We start from the raw sequence: 23,306 nt of genomic DNA, 5'->3' as shown, positions 1-23,306 counted from the left end.
ACTGCAAAGGGTTTGGGGATAGAGGAAGAGTTGAATATGTGAAGCATGGGGATTTTTTAGGGTGGTGAAACTATTCTGTATGACACTGCAATGGTGGATATGTACCACCACGCATCTGTCAAAACCCATAGAAATTTATACCATAAGGAGTTAATGTTAACATACACAAATTTTAAAAAATCACTTAAGAGGTCAAGAGATCCCAGAATGGAATGCAGAATGTGGCACATACACACAATCTAACTGTATTACAAATGTATAAAAGAACTTCACTGAAGGAGGTAGGTAGAAAAGGTACTAACCTAAGTAAACACAGAAGTGAGTAAAGTCTGTAGGACTAAAAACAAAAAGAATTTTATATAAGCACTGTGCTCTAATTGATAAAGTTGTTTGCCATGAGGCTATGGGTTAACAATTCTGAAACCACTATACATGTTTACAGGAATTGAAACATTTAGCAAAGGAGTGGTAGATGATGTGAGCCAGGTTTCTCACCATGGCAGTAGGTGGTTATAAACAAGCAAGGGGAGGGGTGCCTGGGTGGCTCGGTTGGTTAAGTGTCTGACTTCGGCTCAGGTCATGATCTCACAGTTCATGGGTTTGAGCCCCACATTGGGTGCTGAAAGCTCAGAACCTAGATGGAGCTTGCTTTGGAATCTGTGTCTCCCACTCTCTCTGCCCCTCCCCCATTTTTTTCTCTCTCTCTCAAAAAAAAGTTAAAAAAAAAAAAGTAATAATAATAAATAAGCAATGAGAGACAAAGAGAATGATCCATGCAGTAATGGACTAGAGTCAGAGATATCAGTATGAATTCATGTTTAGCTTACTATTGATACAGATGGAGATATATACATAGCTACAAATATATACACACATACATATAGAGATGTATAGTTTATAGGTATGTGTGTATAGACAAGTTAGTGAATACATTTGCTTTGTCAGCTGAGAGGATCTATAACACCCCACAGTGGCAATAAGCACACCAAGTCCAGGTCTTGGGTTTGAATACCATTCTCTAATTGAAGGAATGAGAATCCTAAGATTCTAGGACTGTGGCAGGAAACATACAAGATGAACCTGGAGTATCTTATAGTATCAGAGAGTAACAAAATACTTAAAGAACAAAAACAGGGGCACCTGGGTAGCTCAGTTGGGTGAGCATCCTGACTCTTGATTTCAGCTCAAGTCATGATCCCAGGGCTGTGGGATCTAGCCCCACCTCAGGCTTTGTGCTGAGCATGGAGCCTGCTTGGGAATCTTTCTCTCTCCCTCTGCCCGTCCTCCCTCCCTCTCTCTCTCTCTCTGTCTCTCTCAAAAACAAACAAAAAACCAAAACCAAAAACACCTTAAAAATCCACAATAATGGGGGTATGTCAAAGAGACCAAGGTACCTACTAGAAGAGGCTCTCAATAGCCAAAGCTGGAACACTTTGAGCAACAAAATAAATAAAGCAAAATGAATAAATATTCAAAGGCAAAGTGTAAATTAAATAATCATGAATCAATACTGATGTAAACTACTGAATAAATGGGAAGAATAGACAAATCTCCTGTGTAGAAGAATTCCATATAATTTATGTAGACATTATGCCCTCAAAAAGGAAAGGCATAACTCTCTACTCCTTAAGTGTGGGCTGTATAGTGTGATTTCGTTCCAAAGTGTGAAATATGGAAAGGGGAAAAGAATAATATTGTGAGAAAACCTGATAAACACTACTTCAGCCAGGTAGTCATGTTGACAGAATGTATTTGTGATATTGCGATATAACAAGAAATATGTATTTAGCAAACTTCAATATGTACATTCTGTTTAAAAAAAAAAAAAGAACGCATACAGGCCTGTCCTATTTTAAAAATGGCATCCTTTACCGGATTTTTGAATTCTTATATGACAGAAATAATCCACATATTTCTGATTATACTCTACCATTCATGTTCTTTGGTGACAACAAAATACTATATTTTTAAAGTTCTACTGATTAGAAAGAACAACTCTATTAGCAGACACTCTTTAAAAAGTGGACACTCTATAGGCAGTTTCAGTATTTACACTAAATGTGAACAAATATAGTTATGTTATTTAATCAACTCACACTACAGATTTAGAAATATATTCCAATAACATCTAAAAAACAAATTCTTTTTCATTATGTTATACAGTTGATCCATCTCAGCACCAAATTTATATCACATGCTCATAAATGCCAAAAAAAAAAATCTTTGTCATGTTTAGCAATGCTTAAACTAACACAAAAATCTTGATAGTGGGATTAACCTGCTGCAGAAATCTCTGTTTGCAATTTGTTTAATTTTTAAAATCTGTACAATTACCTCAACACCTATCAAAACATGTCAATTTGTCAGGATGTATTCTCATCAGACTAGCTTTTTCTATAATAGGTATAAAAATCAACTTCATAAGGCACTATTTCCAATCGTGTCCCATACATTTCTTGAATAAAAAAAATGTTTAAAGAGGTTGTTTATAATAGTTACCCAGGACACAGGTGTACAGAACTAAAATTTTTAAAAACAACATATCTTGAAATGGTTATCATAAACTGTTTCCCCTTCAAAAGTCACATTGAGGGTTGATGGAAATATCTATTTAATTTTAGGCCACAAATTTTTCTCCATCTGTAGTAAGCTGAACTGTGTAGAAGAAAATTAAATTTGGAAAAATTATAAGTTGATATTGGTATAACTCATAAATTCTTGGGAAATTGCACTCACTGAGAATGGAAAAAGCAGGATCCACAATGAGTTCAAGCATTAATACTGAATATCAAATGTAAATGACTCTTATACTGTAGCAACTCAGTATGGTGAATTTCACAGCTCTAGATTTTTAAAATTAGGAAAAGAATTCAATCTACAGTATTTCAAAATTTAGCTTTATAAAATTTTCCAATGGTCTAGGGCCAACATGGCTCTGTGTTATATTAACCCAGTCACTGGATAAGGACCAATCCAGGGTCAGGGCTAAAGATAGCTACTATAAAGGCTGTCACAAAATACAGTCTTCCAAGATAGAAATAAATGCAGAGGGGCGTCTGGGTGGTTCAGTAAGTTAAGCGTCCAGCTCTTGGTTTCAGCTCAGGTCATGATCTTATGGTTCATGAGTTCGGGCTTCACATCGGGCTCTGCTCTGATAGTGCGGAGCCTGCATGGGATACTCTCTCTCTCAAACTAAATAAACTTAAAAAAAAATTTTTTTAAGATAAAATAAATGCAGAAATAAAACTTGGCAGTACAGATCTCCCACCATGCTGAAAAGACCATTCATCTTTGAAATAATCACAAAGGAGGAAAAAAGAGTGGGGAAAACTTCAATGAAAATGAAAACAGCTAGGATATCAAAATATCCACCCAAAACCTCCTGGCATACCCTAAAAGGTAACCAGTCCAGAACTATAACTAGCAGGTATTAGCTAAAATGAATCTCCTAAATTGGAGCAAATTAAAAAAAAAAAAAAAAAAATGGCCGCAGATAACTAAGGTAAGTTATAAGTGAAAATTAGAAGAGGTTATAAAGCAACAACCTCAACTTCACAGATATAAATGTTAAGACAAACATAGCAGCAATCACATAATGGTTCATTAGTCTATAATTATTGTCAAACGCTGGGAGCTAATGGGTCCAAGACTATACCTTTAGTCTATCATCTAAAGAAAACCGGGTGTAAAAGACATGTGGTTCAAAAAAAAGACAAATATCCATTTACTTCTATTCTTATCAACTACTAACTTGCCTTAAATTACCCTGATTTTGTGTAATGTTACTTTTTAGAAGTTTCCCTTCCCTTCTTGGATCACTTTGATTTACAAACTATTCAGAATAAGCCAGAATTGAATAGACCATAATTTTTTTTGAATCATGCTAATCTATGAGTACTCAAGGAATTTATAATCATTATAACATATGAAGTGTTTTATATATTAATACATATTAAATATCATATTAAAAACTCAGTATTTCAAATTAAGAATTCAGAACACCCAAGAAATGACAAGTTGTAAGAGTTTCCATTAAAATGGATGATTGAACACATGAGTTTATGCCTATCCCTCCCAAAACTCTTCCAAAATTACAATAAAGGCACAGAAAAGGATAAACTCATAAAGATCAAGGGAAAGGCGAAAGCAGCGAACAGGACATGTCCCCAAATTTGGAAGCTAGAAAGCAGATAAATATATAAGTAATAGCTAATTCAGCAGACCAAAGAAATCTAAAACTTCATAGAAGTCACAAAAAGCAAGCAAATTCAGGCCCCAGAACAATGGATCCTAACATCTTTTATAGTAAGGTTCACTCTTACACACTGAGTTTCCAGTAGGCAATTTTAGTGCTTATATCAAATATAATCACTAGACCTTTGAAGAAAGTCCATAAAATGAAAAGTCACAGATCAAAACAAAGGAAACATAGACAAGGTAGGAAGCAAAAGAAAATTCAAAGTGATAATAACAATGAAGAAGAGGAGATTATCTTAGAAATTAAATATTTGACATGGGGAAAAAATAAGTTTAGAAGATAAACTTGAGGAGACCTCTAAGAAAAAACAAAAAGAGAAAAAAAAAAAACAGAAAAGATCACTGAATGATAAGTCTAAGAAGTCCAATAAACAAACAAAAGCACAGTTCCAGAGTGAGAAAATGCACAAGAACAGAGAGAAGTAATGAGATAAAAGTATCGTGAAAAAGCAAAAATAAAATTACACAGCACTTAAGAGTATTTCCAAATTAAAAGGGCCAAAAGACACTCCACACAATGAATGAAAAAATATCTACAAGGCACAGCACCATGGAAGTTTTAAAGAAAAGGGAAAAGTGAAGATCTAAAAATCTTCCATAAAACACCTAATAGATCAGGTATTGGACTGTCATTTGTCTTGCGCTGAGTTAGAAAACAGAACAAAGCCTTCAAAATTTTAAGGGAACATTATTTCCAATACAGAATTTTATACTCAATCTCTCATGGGTAAAGGTAGAATAAAGACATGGTCAGATATACAAGGTATGAAAAACAAAACAAAACAACTGCAAATGTCTGGAAGCTCCTGGGAGATAGGGCCAATCAAAATGAGGAAATAAGACAGACAAGATCCAGGGAACAGAGGATCCATTACAGAACAGAGCAAAAGGAAATTCCCAGGATGATGTTGCAGGGAGGTCTTAGTGTGACAGCTGCTCCAGACTCTAGAAAGCAGTCATACAGATTACAGGAGGAGAGAGGGCCAGGAAAGAAGGAGTTGAAAAAAGTACAAAATTAATGAATGATCTATGTTTGAACATAGAGTCTATGGCTCCTACACAGAGCATAGGAAGGTAACATTTGAAAAAAAATTAGATAGGTACATAGAAAAACAACAACAACTATAAATGACAGTAACAAAAACTGAGACAATTATTAGTTCCAGAAATCACAAAAAGAAAGAGCACGTAACCAAAATATATTATGACGTTTCTCCGCAAACAGTATTTATATAGTCGTAACTATGTAAACACTGTATAGGGGTTTTTTAGAACTGTGATTTAATTGTATGGGGAAAATGAGAAGTAACAAGTGATTAATTCTTTTAAAGAATTTTAATTTTGATCAATAATTTAATCTCAAGTTATTCCTTACTAAATCTAATTTACTTCTCAGGAAGCAAAGGAATGACAATAAATTTATTTACTGGTTTTCTTCAAATAGATTTTTTATAAGCTTAAAGTAGTTTTACAAAAATCTCCCCCAATTCTTCCAAACAGATCTGGCCACTTAAAATTCATCTTACAATACTTAAAAAGAAATTGTGAATATAAATATTGGTTCAAATCTGATCAGTGACATTATCTTGGTGGCCCTTTGAGGAGCAAAACCAGCAGCAGCAACAACTACTCCCAAAGAAACCAAAAACTGAACAAACCAAACAATAACAAAAACAAAAAAAAAACATGGCTAAAATATTATAATTAATAAGCATTATTGCTGGGGCAAGTAGTAGCATTAGAAAAGATGAAAGCTAAACTTTATTGGGCATACTACGCATAACACACTGTTCTAAGTGCTTATATGTATTTTTAAAAATCACATCCCCACAGGAACTCTATGAGTTATGTGTGGTCTATCACTAATTCCCCTTACACAGATGGTGAAAGTGGAGAGGTTAGTAACTTGCCCAAAGACACAGAGTTATATGTGAACAGAATCAGGACTTAACTCCAAGCCGAACATCTTCTTACTCTTAGATAAATTCTATCTCCCATCCCCACCCTGTTTAACCAACTAGGTACATTATAGGCTTCTGGACTGACTGAAGTGGATGCTGCTGTTCTATTTTTTTTTTTAATTTTTTTTTTAATGCTTATTTATTTTTGAGAGAGACAGATACAGAATGCAAGTGGGTTGGGGCAGAGAGAGAGGGAGGCACAGAATTTGAAGCAGGCACCAGGCTCTGAGCTGCCAGCACAGAGCCTGATGCGGGGTTCAAACTCACAACCTGTGAGATCATGACCTGAGCCGAAGTCAGACGCTCAACCAACTGACCCACCCAGGCGCCCCTATTCTTTACCTAGTTCAAAAGGTTCTCAAAAAGTAGACTGATTTGAAGTTCCTTATTAAACAGGGGCAGGGAGAGGGAGGAAGCTTCTGAGAAATGCTCAGGTGGAGGCTGTATCATCATCTGTAGGAGAGTGAATTTTCCAAAGCACCCCTGCATTTCTCTTAATTAACAGACATTAAGGACCACAGCCTGACAAGCTTAGAGTTCGAACCATAAGGAAATCACCAGAAAGTCCCCATTTCTTTTCCAAAAACAGAACCTCTAGGATATAGTCTCAGGCCAATTAATAGGCAAAATCTCTTTCTTTGAGTCATTACCAAACTAACATGAAATACAACAACACCTTTCTTTAGATGGAAGTGAAAATAAAGGGCCTGATACGTGCATACAATATATACACACATGTAACATCAAGAAGTATCCCATTTTTTACTCAACATTTCACTTAATGTAACATTCTTCTACATCTGTTCAACTCCTTGTATTTTACTTAACACTGTGATCTACATGAGAAATGCCTAAACTCCAGTGACAAAGCAACTCTTGTAAACTCCTTATCAATCTTGTAATCTACTTTAAAAATAACTGCTTGTCAACGGTGCCTTCTGGACCTTATCTCACAAATTCTATTGTTAACACCATCCATTCCATTTTTAAGTCATCGTCCAACATATCATGTGTGGAGTGTTTGCCTTGTTCTCTTACTTGAAAACAGTAAGCACCAACTCTTTTACTGTATAAATATTTAAACATTCATTCAAGTGCCTGTATAATAGTTCAGTAAACCATACGAGCTAACTTAAAACCAGCTTTATAAAAATCACTGGTTAATTAGAGATTAAGAACTACATGGAATGTATAGTGTTTGTTGTATAATTTATAAACTGCCAAAATGCATGCTTACATCTTGAATGCTATAGATAAGTTAGTATAACCTGAATAAGAAAAGTCTTATATGCCTGCAATTTATATAGATAACCTATATCAAACTTTGGGTTGACTTTGTCAGAAATGAATGCAAATTTTGTAAATATATTCCACTTTTATGAAAAATACAGTATTGCTTCAAGGATGTAATTTGGCCTTGAACATCAAGAGACAGTAGTTCTATGAGTATTCAGCTGTCTTATTTTAAAACTGTATATGTAATCCAATTTTAAGCCAATCTGCAAGAGAATCCCAAAAGAACTTACAGTATAAAGACAAACTATGAAAGACTTTGAGCCTTCAATGTGGATGTTTCTGAAAGAAAATGACTACCGATTTAAAAATTTGCTAAAAATGTTGGCAATGTAGAGATACACTTTTACCTGTGTAGGAGGAATTCAGATCCATTATCACTGCTCTTGTGCGCATGTGTGTATACTGTATTGGGGGGAAAACTGACAAATGATCTCAAGATGGAAGCGACTGCCTGAGAACATAATCGAAAGCAAAGCACGTGAATACTGTTCAAACTAGGACTCTGTTAAGACTTTAAATTTTTTCTTATGATTCCAATTAAAAACAACAAAAAAGAACATAATAATTTTACTCAGAAATGCTAGGTCGGTTCCAAAGAATTAAGGATTATCTGAACAACAACAACAACAACAACAACCAAAAACCTGATGTGATTTTTAATTTGTCCACAATACTTTGGGAGTACTCCCCTCGAAGGGTGGAACCTAATTCCCCTCACCCTGACTGTGGACAGGACTCAGAAACATATACCTAAATCGATGGGATGGCTTTGGAGCAGTACAGCGAGTAGAAGCTGGAAGCACTTTGAAGAGACTATTAGAACCAGCCCACAGAGCCATGAAAGGCTGTTAGAAGACTGATCATCATTAAGGAGGAAGGGAAGATAAATGTCTGGAATCTTGAAGAAAAGATATTCTTATTACACTGTGGCAGAAAATTTAGGACACTGTCATCTACAGTAACCAGGAAGTAAAAAATGTACCTGTTAAACTGGGTATATCATCTAGCTAAGGAGATTTCTAGGCAGAGTGTTAAGGTGATGCCTGGTTTCTTTTTACTGCTTATAACAAAATGCACAAGGAGAGAGAAAAGCTTAAGAAAGAGTAACTAAAAAAGGAATCAGGACTCGTTGGTTTAGTAAGTCCCTAGCCTCTACAGACAGTAAACAATGCTACAATTATGAAAAAGCTTCCAAGCAAACATCAAATCCAAGGCACCTTCAGAAAAAATTGTCTAAAAATCAAGCTGCATCGGTGACCTTAAAATCCTTCACTAAGACTTCAGAAAGAGCTAAATACGTAATAGGGCTTTTATGAAGCTTAAAGGCATTGTCCTGTAGCAGCCTTAGGAGACACCACGGTAAAGAAGCAATTATTTCAACAAAATGTAGGGGTGTCGCCTGGTCTAATGGAGTGAACCACAATAAGATTTATAGGGTGCCCACACAATTGTTTTTTGGCAGAAACACCACCAGCATGGTCTCACTAGGACAAAGCACAAAATGAAAAGAGGATTCTGGAGTCTCAAACTTCTACAGGCAGGAAGGGGCTGAGAAAATGATTTAGTTCAAAACATAGGCTGTCTTCCTATGAAAAAGGAAGGAAGACACAGAGAACAGAAGCAAGAACTCAGAGGGCACAGCAAAGAGTCATTGAGAAACAGGGCCGGAATAGAACTGAAATAATCAAATAGAACTTCTAACACTTTCTTGGCTGGATTCCAAAATTGCCATGGACTGCTAATTATTGTGCCTCCTGTCCTCACTCTTTGAAAACAGCCGTCTATAGTGATAGTCTTATGCCTGACCCAGCACTGTATTTTGGGTATGTGGGGGGCAGATAACTAACCTTTAGTTTGCCAGTCTTCAAACTGAGATAAGCTAGACTGAAGGATTCTCATCTCTTTCCAAATGTGATCTAGAAGACAAAATACTGAACTGGGAACTGATAATGTAAAGGGATAATACTCAGAGTGAAGAAGAGACAGTTATCAAGAAGTAGTAAGTATATTCCACATGGGCAAAGAATGTAAATAATTCGTAGCCAAAGGACACTTTGTATTAGTTTTAAAACATGCCCATAAATTCCCTGAAATTCTCCCTGAAAAGGTAGGGTCTAATTCTCTGCTTAAGTGTGGGGCAGACTAAGTGACTTGTTTTTATTTTTTAATTGAGGTGAACTTCAAGTAACATAAAAATATTTTAAAGTGTACAATCAGTGGCATTTAGTGCATTCACAAGGTTGTTCAACCATTATCTTGATCAGGTATCAAAATATTTTCATCACCCCCCCCACCCCAAAAAACACTTCACTCATCAAGCAATCATTCCCCATCTCCCCTACTTCCCTGCCCCCTCCCCCACCCCCTGGCCAGTCTCTGGCAAGCACTAATCTGATTTTTGTTTCTAAAGATTTACCTGTTTCAGATCATTCATATGATACAACATGACTTTTTATGTGTGGCTTCTTTCACTTGGTATAAGGTTTCCATGCTGTAGCATGTATCCCTATTTTATTTCTTTTTATGGCTAAAACTCCATTGTGTGTATATACCACAATTGACCTATTTTTGTCTACTGTGAATGGTATTGGGAACATTCATGTACAAGTATTTATTTGAGTACCTGTTTTCAATTCTTCTGGATATATACTCAGAAGTGGAATTGCTAGATCATATGGTAATTCTATGTCTAATGTTTTAAGTAACTACCAAACTATTTTCCACAGCAGCTGTACCATTTCACATTTCCATCAGCAATGTATGAGGGTTCCAATTTCTCCATATCCTTATCAACAGTGGTTATTTTCCTGGCTTTTGTTTAATCACAGCACACCTAGTTAGTGTGAAGCAACATCTCATGGTGAATTTGACTTGCATTTCCCTAATGACTAATGTTGCTGACCCTCATTTCATGTGCTTGTTGGCCATCTGTGTAATTTTGGAGAAATGCCTGCTTAAATTCTTTCCTTAGTTTTCAATTAGGTCTTTTTGTTGTTGAGGTGCCACGGTTCTTTATATATTTTCAATGCTAGACCCTTACCAGGTATATAATTTATGAATATTTTCTCCCATTCCATAGCATGTCTTTTCATATCTTGATGATATCCTTTGATACATAGAGTTTTAAATTTTGATAAATTTCAATTTTTCTATTTTTTTTCTTTATTACTCATGATTTGGTTTTCTAAGAATCCACTGCCAAATCCAAAGTCAGGTAGATTACTTGTTTTCTCCTAAGAGTTTTAACATTTTAGCTCTTATATTTGGTTTGCTGATCCATCCAATTAGATCTTATATTAAAAGGCCTTTGTATACGATGAAAGGTAGGGGTCCAAGTTCACTTTTTTACATGGCTATCCAGTTGTCCCACTACCATTTGTTAAAGAGATGGTTCTTTTTCCACCAAAGAGTCTCCACACCTTTGTTGAAAATCAATTGGCCATGGACATATGGGTTTTTCTGGACTCTCAATTCTAATCCATTGGTCTATATGTCTATCCTTATGCCAGTATCACATTTGATTACTACAGCATTATGCTAAGTTTTGAAATTGGGAAGTGAGTACTCCAACTTTGTTCTTCTTTTTCAATACTGTTTTAGCTATTTGGGGTCCCTTTGATCCATCTGAATTTGAGGATAGGTTTTCGCATTTTGCAAAAAGGACCACTGATATCTTGATAGGGACTGGATTAATCTGTGAATCACTTTGGGGAATACTGTTTTCTTAACAATAGTAAGTCCTCCAACCCATTTATACGGGATATCCTTCCATTGATTTAGGTACTCTTTAATTTCTTTCAGCAATGTTTTGTACTTTTCACTCTACAAGTCTTTTACCTCCTTGCTTAACTTTATTCTCAGGTGGGGCACCTGGGTGTCTCAGTCAGTTAAGGATCTGACTTTGGCTCAAATCATGATCTCGCAGTCTGTGAGTTCAAGCCCTACACTGGACTCTGTGCTGACAGCTCAGAGCCTGGAGCCTGCTTCTGATTCTGTGTCTCCCTCTCTTTCTGCCCCTCCCTCGCTCCTGCTCTCTCTCTCTCTCTCTCTCTCTCTCAAAATAAACATTAAAAATTTTTTTTAATTTATTATCAAATATTTCATTCTTTTGGATACTATGGTAAATAGAACTGTTTATTTAATTTCCTTTTTCCGTCACTTATTGCTGGTACATAAAAACATAACTGATTTTTGTATGTTGATTTTATACCCTCCAACTGTGCTGAAATTGTTTATTAGCTCTACTAAATTTAGCTGTTTTTTACAGACACCATCCAGGAAGCTGCTCTAGTTCAACAGAGCCAAAACAAAGGCAAGCCTCTGTGCTGGTCCCTCAGGGAACCACCAGACAGGTCAAAATGCAAAGCCACAATTTTTTGAGCACAAGCTTCTTATTGCTCTCCCCTACCATCTCTCTCCACTGCTGTTCCCACGGCTGCTGCTGAGCTACAATATGGGGGCTGGGGGGGGCGGGCGGTGGTGGTGCTGGGTGGCTCTGTTGGTTAAGCGTCGGACTTCGGCTCAGGTCATGATCTCGCGGTCTGCAAGTTCGAGCCCCGTGTCAGGCTCTGTGCTGACAGCTCAGAGCCTGGAGCCTGCTTCAGATTCTGTGTCTCCCTCTCTCTCTGCCCCGCCCCCACTCACACTCTGTCTCTCAACAAAAATTAACATTAAAAAGAAAATTTTTTTAAGAAAAAGAAATAGAAAATGGGGGATGGCAGGCATATAGACAAAAATGCCTCAACACTGTCTTACCAAAATTTAGCAGCCTCCTTCTTCAGTAAGCACTGTCCTGGTTGCTGTAAGTTTTTTTATTCGATTTCAGTGTTTTGAAAAAGTTGATTTGTCAGTTGATTTTTTTCCAACTTAATGGCTGTTTCTGTGGAGGCACAGATTCTTAGAGCTCCCTACTCCACCATTTCTATGACCAGTAACTTCTCTTAACAAACAGAATGTGGCAGAAGTGACAGTATGTAACTCCCAAGACTAGGTCATAAAAAGCATTGAGATTTCCTCCCTGTTCTTTCTCTTGGATCACTTCCTCTGAGAGAAACCAGTTTCCATGCTGTGAAGACTCTCAAGTAGCCCTAGAGAGAGTCCACACAGCAAGGAACTGAAGCAGCCCCAGGACAGCCACATGAGTGAGCTACCTTAGAACTCCAGTTCTTGTCAAGTCTTCAGTTGACTGCAGTTCTAACACTTAGACTGCAACCTCATGAGAAACCCTGAAAATCATCTAACTAAGCCACTTCTGAAATAACTGATCTACAGATACCATGAAATAATAAATGTGTATTGTGGTAGGCTGCTAAGTTTTGGGACACACGATATTTAAAGCTGAGCCTCAAAAGGTGAGAAGAACCAAGTGACTTGAGTTCTTGGGAAGAAGAATGTTTCAAGCAGAGGGAGGAAAGGTTTCTGGCACATTAAAAATAAAAAATTTGAAAGAAGATCAATGTGGCTGGAGCTCAGTGGAGAAGAAGAAAATGAAGAAAGAGATCACTCAAGTGGCAGAAAGTAACCTAAGTGACTAGCTAAGGTCTTAAAACCAGTAAAAACTGGTAAGCCCTGGAGTAATCAATGTTTCCCTATCCATCAAAAGTGGAAACTGGTCTACAGTTAAGTACAGGAAGACAGAACTAAGCAAAACAATCACTTGTCCACTGACAGATAATTGGAGGCAGTCCACCAGCCCAGCACCCATAAGAAAACTGCACAAGGTGAAAGAAAGGCAGATGGGTACCACCACATAAGGGCAAAAAACAGGCATTTTTGTGAATATAAACTTATCAGAAATTGTACAACTTTGGTAATCCAATGTTGCTTATTTTTGAAGTAATAAACATTTGATTAAAAAGTGAGCATAAAGTATTAGTGAATGAACATGGGAGCATACAAGTACAAGACCTAGTTTTATTCTTGGTTCCTCATTAGCTTTATGAACTTTGGTAAATCACTTCTCTCCCAGCCCAATCTCCCTCATCTGCAAAATGGGATAATAACATATATAGTACATGACCAATCTTCCTTTTTTTAAAGATCACATGAAATAATATATGACAAAAGTACTTTTAAAATTTAAAAAAAAAATCTAGAAAAAAATTAACATTTACAAATGTTAATTGAAGAAAAATCAGTAACTATATCTATTATCACACAGGAACCCAGGGTGGGAGCTATAAAGCCCTTTGAAAGCAAGAACCAAGGTCTTTACCTCATTCCATATTACTTAACTTTAATAGAATGGATACACAATCCCAAAGGAACAAAACACAAAACAAAACAAAACAAACAAACAAACAAAAACTTGGGGCACTGGGTAGCTAAATCAGTTAAGTGTCTGACTCTTGATTTTGGCTCAGGTCATGATCTCATGGTTCTTGAGTTCAAGCCCCGCCTTGGGTTCTGCACGGTGTGGAGTCTGCTTGAGATTGTCCCTCTTCCTCTCTCTCTGTCCTTCCCCTACTCATGCTCGCTCTCTCTCTCTCTCAAAGTAAATAAATTAAAAAAACAAAAACCTTTAAAGAGATGTTATTTACAATTCTGAATGGCAATTTCATTAGTAAAAATCTTACATCTGGAATATAAGCTCAAAACATCTGTCTCACAAGGCAGTCCACAGTCACTGCCAAATGAATAACCGATGTAGTTGCAAATCTAAAAAATATGATCGTAAATCAGCTCTGCAAAGATGCATATTTGTCCTTGTCCTTGGCTACCACATGATACAAGTTTTAATAACTGGTGAAACGGGTAAAAGAATTTCAAAAGAAATCCCAATTGGATAACCAGTCTCTGAAACTAAAACTAAATGTAATTAGCAAAATAATACTATTTGTAGACGATTAAAACTATAAGATTAAAAAAGTCTATGGGAAAATACAGATATTATCAATGACATTTCAATCAGTAAAAAAATAAAATGATATTTGTGCTTTCAGATTTTACAACTATCTGAATACCATGAGGTATTCATCTCTGGATCTTAAACCAGAAAAAAATTTATAATTTGAAATAAGAAAAACATCATTAGTGAAGAACATAAGCATTAAACATTATAAAATGTGAGACATAATTATTTTGGTATTAAGATGCACTGATGCATGAATATAAAGTAAATAGGATAAATGGGTAGGTTCTTATATGGTCCTCCTGCTTTCTCTAGCAACCCATCTTCTACTGTGGTACCCTTTATTTACAGCATAATTGATAGCCAGTTGAAAGAAAGTTCTAGAAGATATGACACAAAATTGACCAAATATGACACTGAGTGTCATCTAGATACTAGATACTATACTCTAATGCTTAAGACATCAGGAAAAGATAGCAAACATTTGATGCAAACAAAATATATTTTGAAATTTAATAAACACATCTCCTTGTATAATAAAATAAGTGTTATTGACATATTTAAAGAAAAAAACCCAAATTTATAGAAAAATGACTTGGAAGGAAAAAAATCAACTTTTTGAGGGTAATTACGAACCGAATTTTCTTCTTCCTCTTCCAGTTCTCGCTGTTGCTCTTCATGTCTTTTAGCTTTGATCTCCATAGCTTCTGTGATCAGGTCTCTTAAAATTGATACAGGCTTTGCATTCTTGATAAAAGCGTGCTGGAAAAGTAAAATTCAACGGTATAAATTCCAAAGATTTCTCTGAATTATATCTAAAATATGTTAAAACAACACATAAATGCTAATCAGGATCACAGGCTTCAATTGTTCTTTCAACTAAAATTAAATGTATATATTAAGAAAAGAGAATATTCCAGCTGCTTTAGAAATAAAGATTTTGTTTTTGGGTTTACCTGCTTTTGGAAAACCATTAAGGCACACACAAAACATGCAATCCTGTTAATAAAACTACATTACATTACCCTTAAAAATATAATTGTCCAGGGGCTCCTGCATGGCTCAGTTGGTTAACCATCTGACTTTGGCTCGGGTCATGATCTCACGGTTCAGAAGTTTGAGCCGTGAGTGAGGCTCTGTGCTGACAGCTCAGAGCCTGCAGCCTGATTCAGACTCCTCTCTCTCTGCCTCTCCCCGCTCATACTCTGTCTTTCTCTCTCTCTCTCTCTCAAAAATAAATAAACATTAAAAAAATTTTAAAAATATAACTGTCCAGGGGTGCCTGGGTGGCTCAGTCGGTTAAGCAACGGACTTCGGCTCAGGTCGTGATCTCACAGTTCGTGGTTTCGAGCCCCGCGTCGGGCTCTGTGCTGACAGTTCAGAGCCTGGAGCCTGCTTCTGATTCTGTGTCTTCCTCTCTCTCTGCTCCTCCCCCTGCTTGCAGCCTGCCTCCCTCTCTCTCTCAAAAATAAACATTAAAAAAAATTAAAAAAAAACATGTATGTATAATTGTCCAAAGGAAGTGTAGATTAGATAGTGAAAAAGATAAAGAATTTTTTAACAGGTTGGTGATGATCAGTTACTAGAGGGGAAGTGGGTGGGGGGCAATGGCTTAACAGGTGATGGGGATTAAGGAGTGCACTTGTAATAAGCTCTGGGTGTTATACAAAAATGCTGAATCACTATATTTTACATCCAAAACGAATGTTAACTAACTGTAATTTAAACAAAAACTTAAAAAATTTTTTAATTAATTAAAAATTCTCATAAAAAATAAGAGATTGGTGATTATATTACATATGAAAATAAAATTATTTTGGTAATACATACAAATTTTAATTAATCTTCATAAACTGACAGCCACAATCAGTGGGTCAAAAGGAGGGCAACTATTCTGTTACTTCTTTTACATATTTTTTACTTTATTATGTTTTGAATAATATAATCATCTCCAATGGAGAAACAGTAATAAAGGAAATATTTTTCAGAAAATAAATACTGTCTCACTTCTATGCTATGTATAAAACACCTTTTAACTTCTTTTTTTATAGCATCTTGATCTAGTGAAAATATCTGAGTTTGCTACATTTCTGGTAAATAGAAGGGAAACCACCAGGATAGACCTGGGTTTTCAATGACTTTTTTATTGGGGAAAGGGAGAAGGAGTGTGAGAGAAAGTAGGGGACAGGTTACAAATACAATTTGAGATAAATAACCTTATTTTGAGGCAGCAATACAGTTTCAAAATGTTAATTTTCATATTACATATCCATAGATAGTTATTTTAATAAAGATCAACAGAACATAAAAATATTCTTAAAGACAAAAAAATAGTGCTAAAGAAGAAATTATACACATTTAGAATAGAATTTAAAAAAATAAAATGGTGAACATATCATTTGGGAAAACCATATGGAAGAATTTTGCCAGATTACAGAAATACTAGAATTGATGGCAAAGAACCAATAAATTATTCTATAACAGTTATAAACTAATCGCCAGATAAATTAAGAGCTAGTGACATAACTGCAGTGCAGATTCCCAGTCATCCACTAAAACAGAGTTGGGATTGGATGTATGGCAACCCAGCTAGATCCCACATTTCTCAGTCTCCCCCTTTCAGTTGGTTGTGACTGTGTGACTAAGCTCTCATGAATGGGTTGTGAGTACAAGTGGTGTGTTCCACTCTAAGATCTGATCCTTATGCACTCTTCCGTGAGTTCGTCTCTTTCTACAAAGCTGGAAAACAGACAAATACAGTGTCTCAGAGGATGGTGGAGCTGTGAGCAGGAAGGAACCCAAGTTCGACTCTAAAAATTTTGAGAACACTTGTGGAAAGGTCTCAAAAAGTAATAATTGAAGATATGTTCTTTGCTCTTAAGCAACTTATCATCTAGAATAAGAAATAAAAGATACATACAGAAAATTACAAGGTGACATACAAGTTACATTCATGATGGTTTGATGCAGACTATATGATTTATGATTAAGAAATGTAAGAGCAGAAGAAAAGGTAATGTGACGATCTCAGATACCTCACACAGAAGAAACAGACCATTTTAGGGAGGAGGACAAGTATGAACAATATGAACAAACACACAAAGATAAGAGATGTATGCCAGAACACAGTAGGAAGATCCACCTAGCCAAAACAGAAACACTATTTAGAGAAATAGGGTTCCGGGAATTTAGATCCAGAAAACAGTGGGACAAGAAGGATAAATGCTAAAAATGAGATGCCTGGATTCTGTCTGAGAGCCACTTCAATTACATAAGCAAGAAAATAATGTAAGGAAAAGAATGTCTTTGACAGCATAATCTTGCAGTAGAGTTTAGACATGAAATAGAGTGGGAAGAGACTATAACAAAAGTGTAAATTATTAAGAACATGGGTGAAAAAAAGTGAGGGGAAATAGTGAATCTCACAGAAGAACTCTTAAAAAGGATTTAGTGACCAATATTAACAGAAGTGGAAGAAGACCAACAGTACAAAAAACTGAGAACTAGTAGAATTCTTCTTCTTTATTTTTTTTTAATATCTATTTATTTAGAGACAGAGAGCGTACAAGTGGGGGAGGGGCAGAGAGAGAGGGAGACATGGAATTCGAAGCGGGTTCCAGGCTCTGAGCTGTCAGCACAGAGCCCAACGAACCCAGGCACCATGAGATCATGACCTGAGCCAAAGTCAGACACCCAACTGACTGAGCCACCCAGGCGCCCCAGAACTGTTCTTCTTTAAAAAGGCACAGATGGGACACCTGAGTGGCTCAGTCGGTTAAGCATTCGACTTCAGCCCAAGTCATGAACTCACAGTTTGTGAGTTCGAGCCCCGTGTCAGGCTCTGTGTTATAGCTCAGAGCCTGCAGCCTGCTTCAGATTCTGTGTCTCCCTCTCTCTGCCCCTATGCCACTCAGGCTCTGTTTCTGTCTCTCAAAAGAAAAAATAAATAAATAAAAATAAATGTTAAAAAAATTTTTTTAAAGGCACAGAAATTTCAAATTGTATTATACTTTATCTTCTCAGGGAAAATTATTAGCCAATCCTGCAAGCCACAGTTTTATCTTTAAAAAATACCAAAGTACATATATGATTCATCCAATCTACTTCAATTTTATTTTCATGAAGTTTATTCAGTATTATGTTACTATTAGTCTATAGGGCTCAACATTCTTAATCTCAAAATCTCAGCATATCTGATTTCACTTGCACTCATATCTTCTCTACATAACTGCTACAGGTATAATTTTGACCAACAAAGAGGAACTGGCTAAAAAAGTTAAAAGGGTACTTGAGGAACAAGGCCATATTATTTGAGGATTCTTGACAGTCAGAAGAGAAATTTTATCAAACACTGGCTGATTTAAGTTTACTTATTTATTCTGAGAGACAGAAAGAGCACAAGCAGGGAAGGGCAGAGAGGGAGGGAGGGAGGGAGAGAGAGAGAGAGAGAGAGAAAGAGAGAGGGAGAGAGAGGGAGAGAGAGAGAATAGCAAGCAGACTCAACACTGTCAGTGCAGAGCCCAATGTGGGGCTCAAACTCACAAACCATGAGATCATGACCTGAGCCAAAGTCAGACACGCAACCAACTAAGTCACATAGGTGCCCCCGGCTGATTTTTAAAGACTGTTTTTCAAGGCTTTTTTAAAGTAGCAGGTAGTGGGGTGCCTGGATGGCTCAGTCTGTTGAACATCCAACTGTTGATTTTGGCTCAGGTCATGATCCTAGGGAAGTGGGTCAAGCTCCACATCAGGCTCCATGCTGAGTGTGGCCTGCTTAAGATTCTCTCTCTTTGTCCCACGGCCTCCTCCCCCTCTCTAAAAAATAAAATAAAAATAAAGTAGCAGATGGTAAAATTAAAAATGCAAAGCAACATAATAACTACAAATACCAGAGAAAACAAGTTGACAAAAGTAAAACATGACAACTGTGATTTAAATTTTATTAAGATACACCAATGTAAATAAATGGGTTGAATTTCCATTTATTAAATAGTATTGTAGTTAAGCACTAAAAGACACTTAGTTTACAAGATAAATTCAACTACATACTTTCTAAATGAGATATTTATAATAAGTCTAACTCATGTTTCTATAAGAGGCATACTAAGAAAAACTTGGGTTAAAAGTCAAAGATAGGCAATGAAATAGTAGTCAAACACAAAAATGTATCAAGAATAAAATGGTCCAAATAAAATAGAAGTGAAGGCTCAAACAGTACATGATGAAACAGTCATTTAATGTTTATAAGGGACGTAATATAAAGAAACATAGTTATAAACTTAATACAACATTATGATTCAAAACAATTTTAGAGAATTAAGTTTTAAGTAAATAAGACATAGGAAATAGTGGGGCTTTTTTGGTCACTGAGAAAATAGACAAAAAAAAATTTTAAAACTTTCTGAATATTATAATCAGATTGAATCAACAGAAAAATTAGTAAAAAGAAGCTACATCTTTTTGTTAAATGCCTAGAGAAGCATGTGGTACTACTCTAAGAATAGGAAGAGCAATGAAACAAAATATAATGTCCCCAGAAATAGAATATAATACACAAAATAAACAGTCATACTATGAAGATAGCATTTTCAATCACTGAGGAAAAATAACTTTAAACTGGTGCTGAGATAATGCCTGTCTTTTGTGGGAAAATTTAAACTAGATCTTTATCACAGAAACACGAAAATAAATTCCAGATAGATGAAAGGAGGTGAAAGTTAAAAAAATAGAAACACAGAGAACAAGAGGGTAATATATGAGAATATTTATATGTTCAATCTAATGCCATAAAACAAAAGAAAAAGATGATTTGGATACATATAACTTAAAAATGCATAAATGACAAAAAATATGAATTAAAAAGTTTACTTGTAACATTTATATCAGACAAGAAGGTGATCACAAGAGTTTTTAAAAGAATCAGTAAGAAAAAGATAAGCACACCAAATTCTAAAAGCCTATTTCTAAATGCATCTAAAGGAAAATCAAAACTAAAAAAGGGTGAGGGGCACCTGGTTGGCTCATTTGGTTAAGCATCCGACTTTGGCTCAGGTCATGACTTCATGGCTCCTGAGTTCGAGTCCCACATCAGGCTCTGTGCTAATAGCTCAGAGCCTGGAGCTTGCTTCAGTTTTTGTGTCTCTGTCTCTCTGCTCCTCCCCTGCTCACACTCTGTCTCTCTCTCTCTCAAAAATAAACATTAAAAAAAATGCTTTTTAACTAAAAAAGGGTGAGAATTCATAAAACACCTGAACTAATGTTGTAGTGACAGGAAATACCCCAAATCAACCTACCACATTCTTGATCATGTATCTTTAAAATAAGGCTGCCTGAACATTACCTCTTTTAAAATCTGAGATAGTGCCTCTTAAATTTTCTTCATGTTCTGAATTACCAATTTCTGAACTGACAGAATTCAAATTAGTGATTTATTCAAAAAAACTTCATAGCAAACAAGAATTTAAAGTGAATTGAAGAGAGACTTCTGCTTCTGGACAAAATGAATAGACATACTTTTCCCTGTAACTCTCCATTAAAGCACAATTAAAACCCTGGACAAAACATAGGAAGATTCTGAAAGATGGAGAGAAGGTGGCAAAATGGGTAGGGACTCTGGAATTTGGGGTAGAACACAGCTTTGAGTTCCATGCTTTTCTGTTTTACCTCACTTATCCCAGATCAGGTACTAGAGAAGCCAGCACAACTAAGAAATACCAATGGACACAAATGAAAAAAACAAAAACAAAAACCCTACAAAAGCCTGCTTTCTCAAGCCAAGAGATCAGGAAAGGACAGCTAACAAGACAAAAGTTTTAGGTAACAACCAATCTAGTCCAGCCAAACACTACACAGAAAACACTGACACCTCCCCCACCAGCAAAGGCTGAATGAGGAACCTAGACTTCCAACCTCTGGAGGCTGTCCAATCCTTCTACTGAGGTGGTATCAGAGAAGGCCAAGTATCAGGCTAGGGCTTTCACTTCTATCAGGCCATATAACAAAATGTCAGCCACCCTGCCAGTGTGAAGTGTCTGCGGAGACTGCGTTGCAGGCTGGACTTATACCCCTACCAGGCAATAATTAAACAAACAAACAAAAACCCACCCCCTCCCTGCTGGAGTGGAATCAGACGGAGGCCCACTGGAGAGTCAGAACTTTCATCACCAGCAAGCTATAATGAGGCCCTGCAGTTCTAGGAGAGGCCACTAGATGCGCCCCAGCCCTCACCCCTGTTCAGTAATAAGGGACCCCAGCACACACATGTCAAAGGAGACCAAGTCGGTGTACCAGACTTCTACTGCTACCTGGCAGAAATGAGATGGGGCCCCTTTCCCTCACTGAAGCAGCATCAGAGGACACCTGTTAGAAAATTTAAATAAGATCTACACTCTCACCATAATACCCAAAATGTCCCAGTTCCAAATGAAAAACACTCACCATACCAACAAGCAGGAAAATCTCAACTAAAATGGGAAAAGACAGTCAGCAGACAGCAACATCAAGATGACATGGCTGTTAGAATTACGTAACAAGGATTTTAAGGCAGTCATCACAAAAATGCTTCAACAAGTAATTACAAACATGCTTGTAAACAAATGAAAAATTGGAAAGTCTCCAGAAAGAAATAGAAGATATAAAAGAGAAACAAATGAAAAAGTTAGAATTGAAAAATACAGTAATGACAATAAACTCAATGAATGGGCTCATCAGCAGATGAGGACAGAGGGATGAATCAGTGAATTGTAATATAAACAGTGGAAAGTACACAATGTGAACCACAGAAAGAAAATAGACTAGCATAAAAATGAACAGAATCTCAGGGATCTGTAAGACTAAAACAAAATGTCTAACATTTGTATCAATGGAGTCATAATAAAGAGAAGAGAAAGAGGGTAGGACTGAAAAAACATTAGAAAAAATAATGACCAAAAACTTTCCTAAACTAGTAAGAGATAAAAACCTACAGACTTAAGAAGGTAAACAAACCCCCAACAGGATAAACCCAAAGAAATTCATACCTAGACACATAATTAGACCTGTGAAAATTAGGACAAAGAAAAAAAATCTTGAAAACAGCAAGGGGTAAAACAATCCAACAAAGAGACAGTAGAGTGCTCATAAGAAACTGTGATATCAGAGGAAATGGCACAATATTTTTCAAGTGCTGAAAGGAAAAAAAAAAACCTGTCAACCAAGAATTCTATAGCTAGTGAAAATATCCTGCAGGAAAGAAAAGGAAATCCATATATTCTCACATGAAGGAAAACTAAGAGAATTTCTTACTGCAGACCTACCTTAAAAGAATGGCTTACAGGAAGTCCTCTAGACACAAAGGAAGTAATAAAAGAAGGGACTGTGAAACATTAGGAGAAAGAACAAGGGAAAGAGCAAAAATAGGGTAAATACAACAGATTACCCTTATTCTCTTGAGTTTTCTCAATTGTTTAAAGGTTAAAGCAAATATTTTACCACTGTTTGACACAGATCTCTATGTATGAAGAGAAAATATTTTGACTATTATAAATGGGAGGGACAGCAAGGTAGATAAAGTTCTACTCCTCAGCTGAACTGGTGAAATGGAAGAATAAGTCACGTTCCATGGGAGTTCACAAAGTAACCCATGACATCATCTGTTCTAGCCAAGCTCAGGGGTCAATTCAAATAATGGCAGATCTCAGTCAACCTCACAGTCTCACAGAAATACATCCTGGGGCAGGAGCTGACTTCAGGTTCTAGGCTGCCCACCAGCAGATACAAGGACCATCTTGAGATCTGGAACTTTAGTGCCACTAGGCTGAACTTGAACCCTGTCCTTTAATATCTTTGAGGTTTCAATCTCCTCATCTTTTAAAAACTACTAGGAGTTCACTAATAATTTCAAAGGATCCTTTCAGTCTATGATTCTTTTAAGCTTACACAATTATTTATATTGTGCCCTGGAG

The 23,306-nt window shown here is 36.3% G+C and overlaps 1 protein-coding gene across 1 annotated transcript in view; it reads right to left on the bottom strand.

The window, feature by feature from the left end:
- The window catches only part of STK3 (serine/threonine kinase 3), a 281,099-nt gene that overhangs the window by 110,762 nt on the left and 147,031 nt on the right, over positions 1-23,306 (bottom strand). The window contains 1 exon segment of the mRNA XM_027064153.2: positions 15,001-15,126. Within this exon segment, the coding sequence (XP_026919954.2) occupies positions 15,001-15,126 (126 nt within the window).

This window comes from Acinonyx jubatus, chromosome F2, assembly GCF_027475565.1.
Source record: "Acinonyx jubatus isolate Ajub_Pintada_27869175 chromosome F2, VMU_Ajub_asm_v1.0, whole genome shotgun sequence".
Lineage (NCBI taxonomy): Eukaryota > Metazoa > Chordata > Mammalia > Carnivora > Felidae > Acinonyx > Acinonyx jubatus.
Note: the sequence above shows the minus strand (reverse complement) of the source record. Positions and strands in the feature narration are given on the sequence as shown.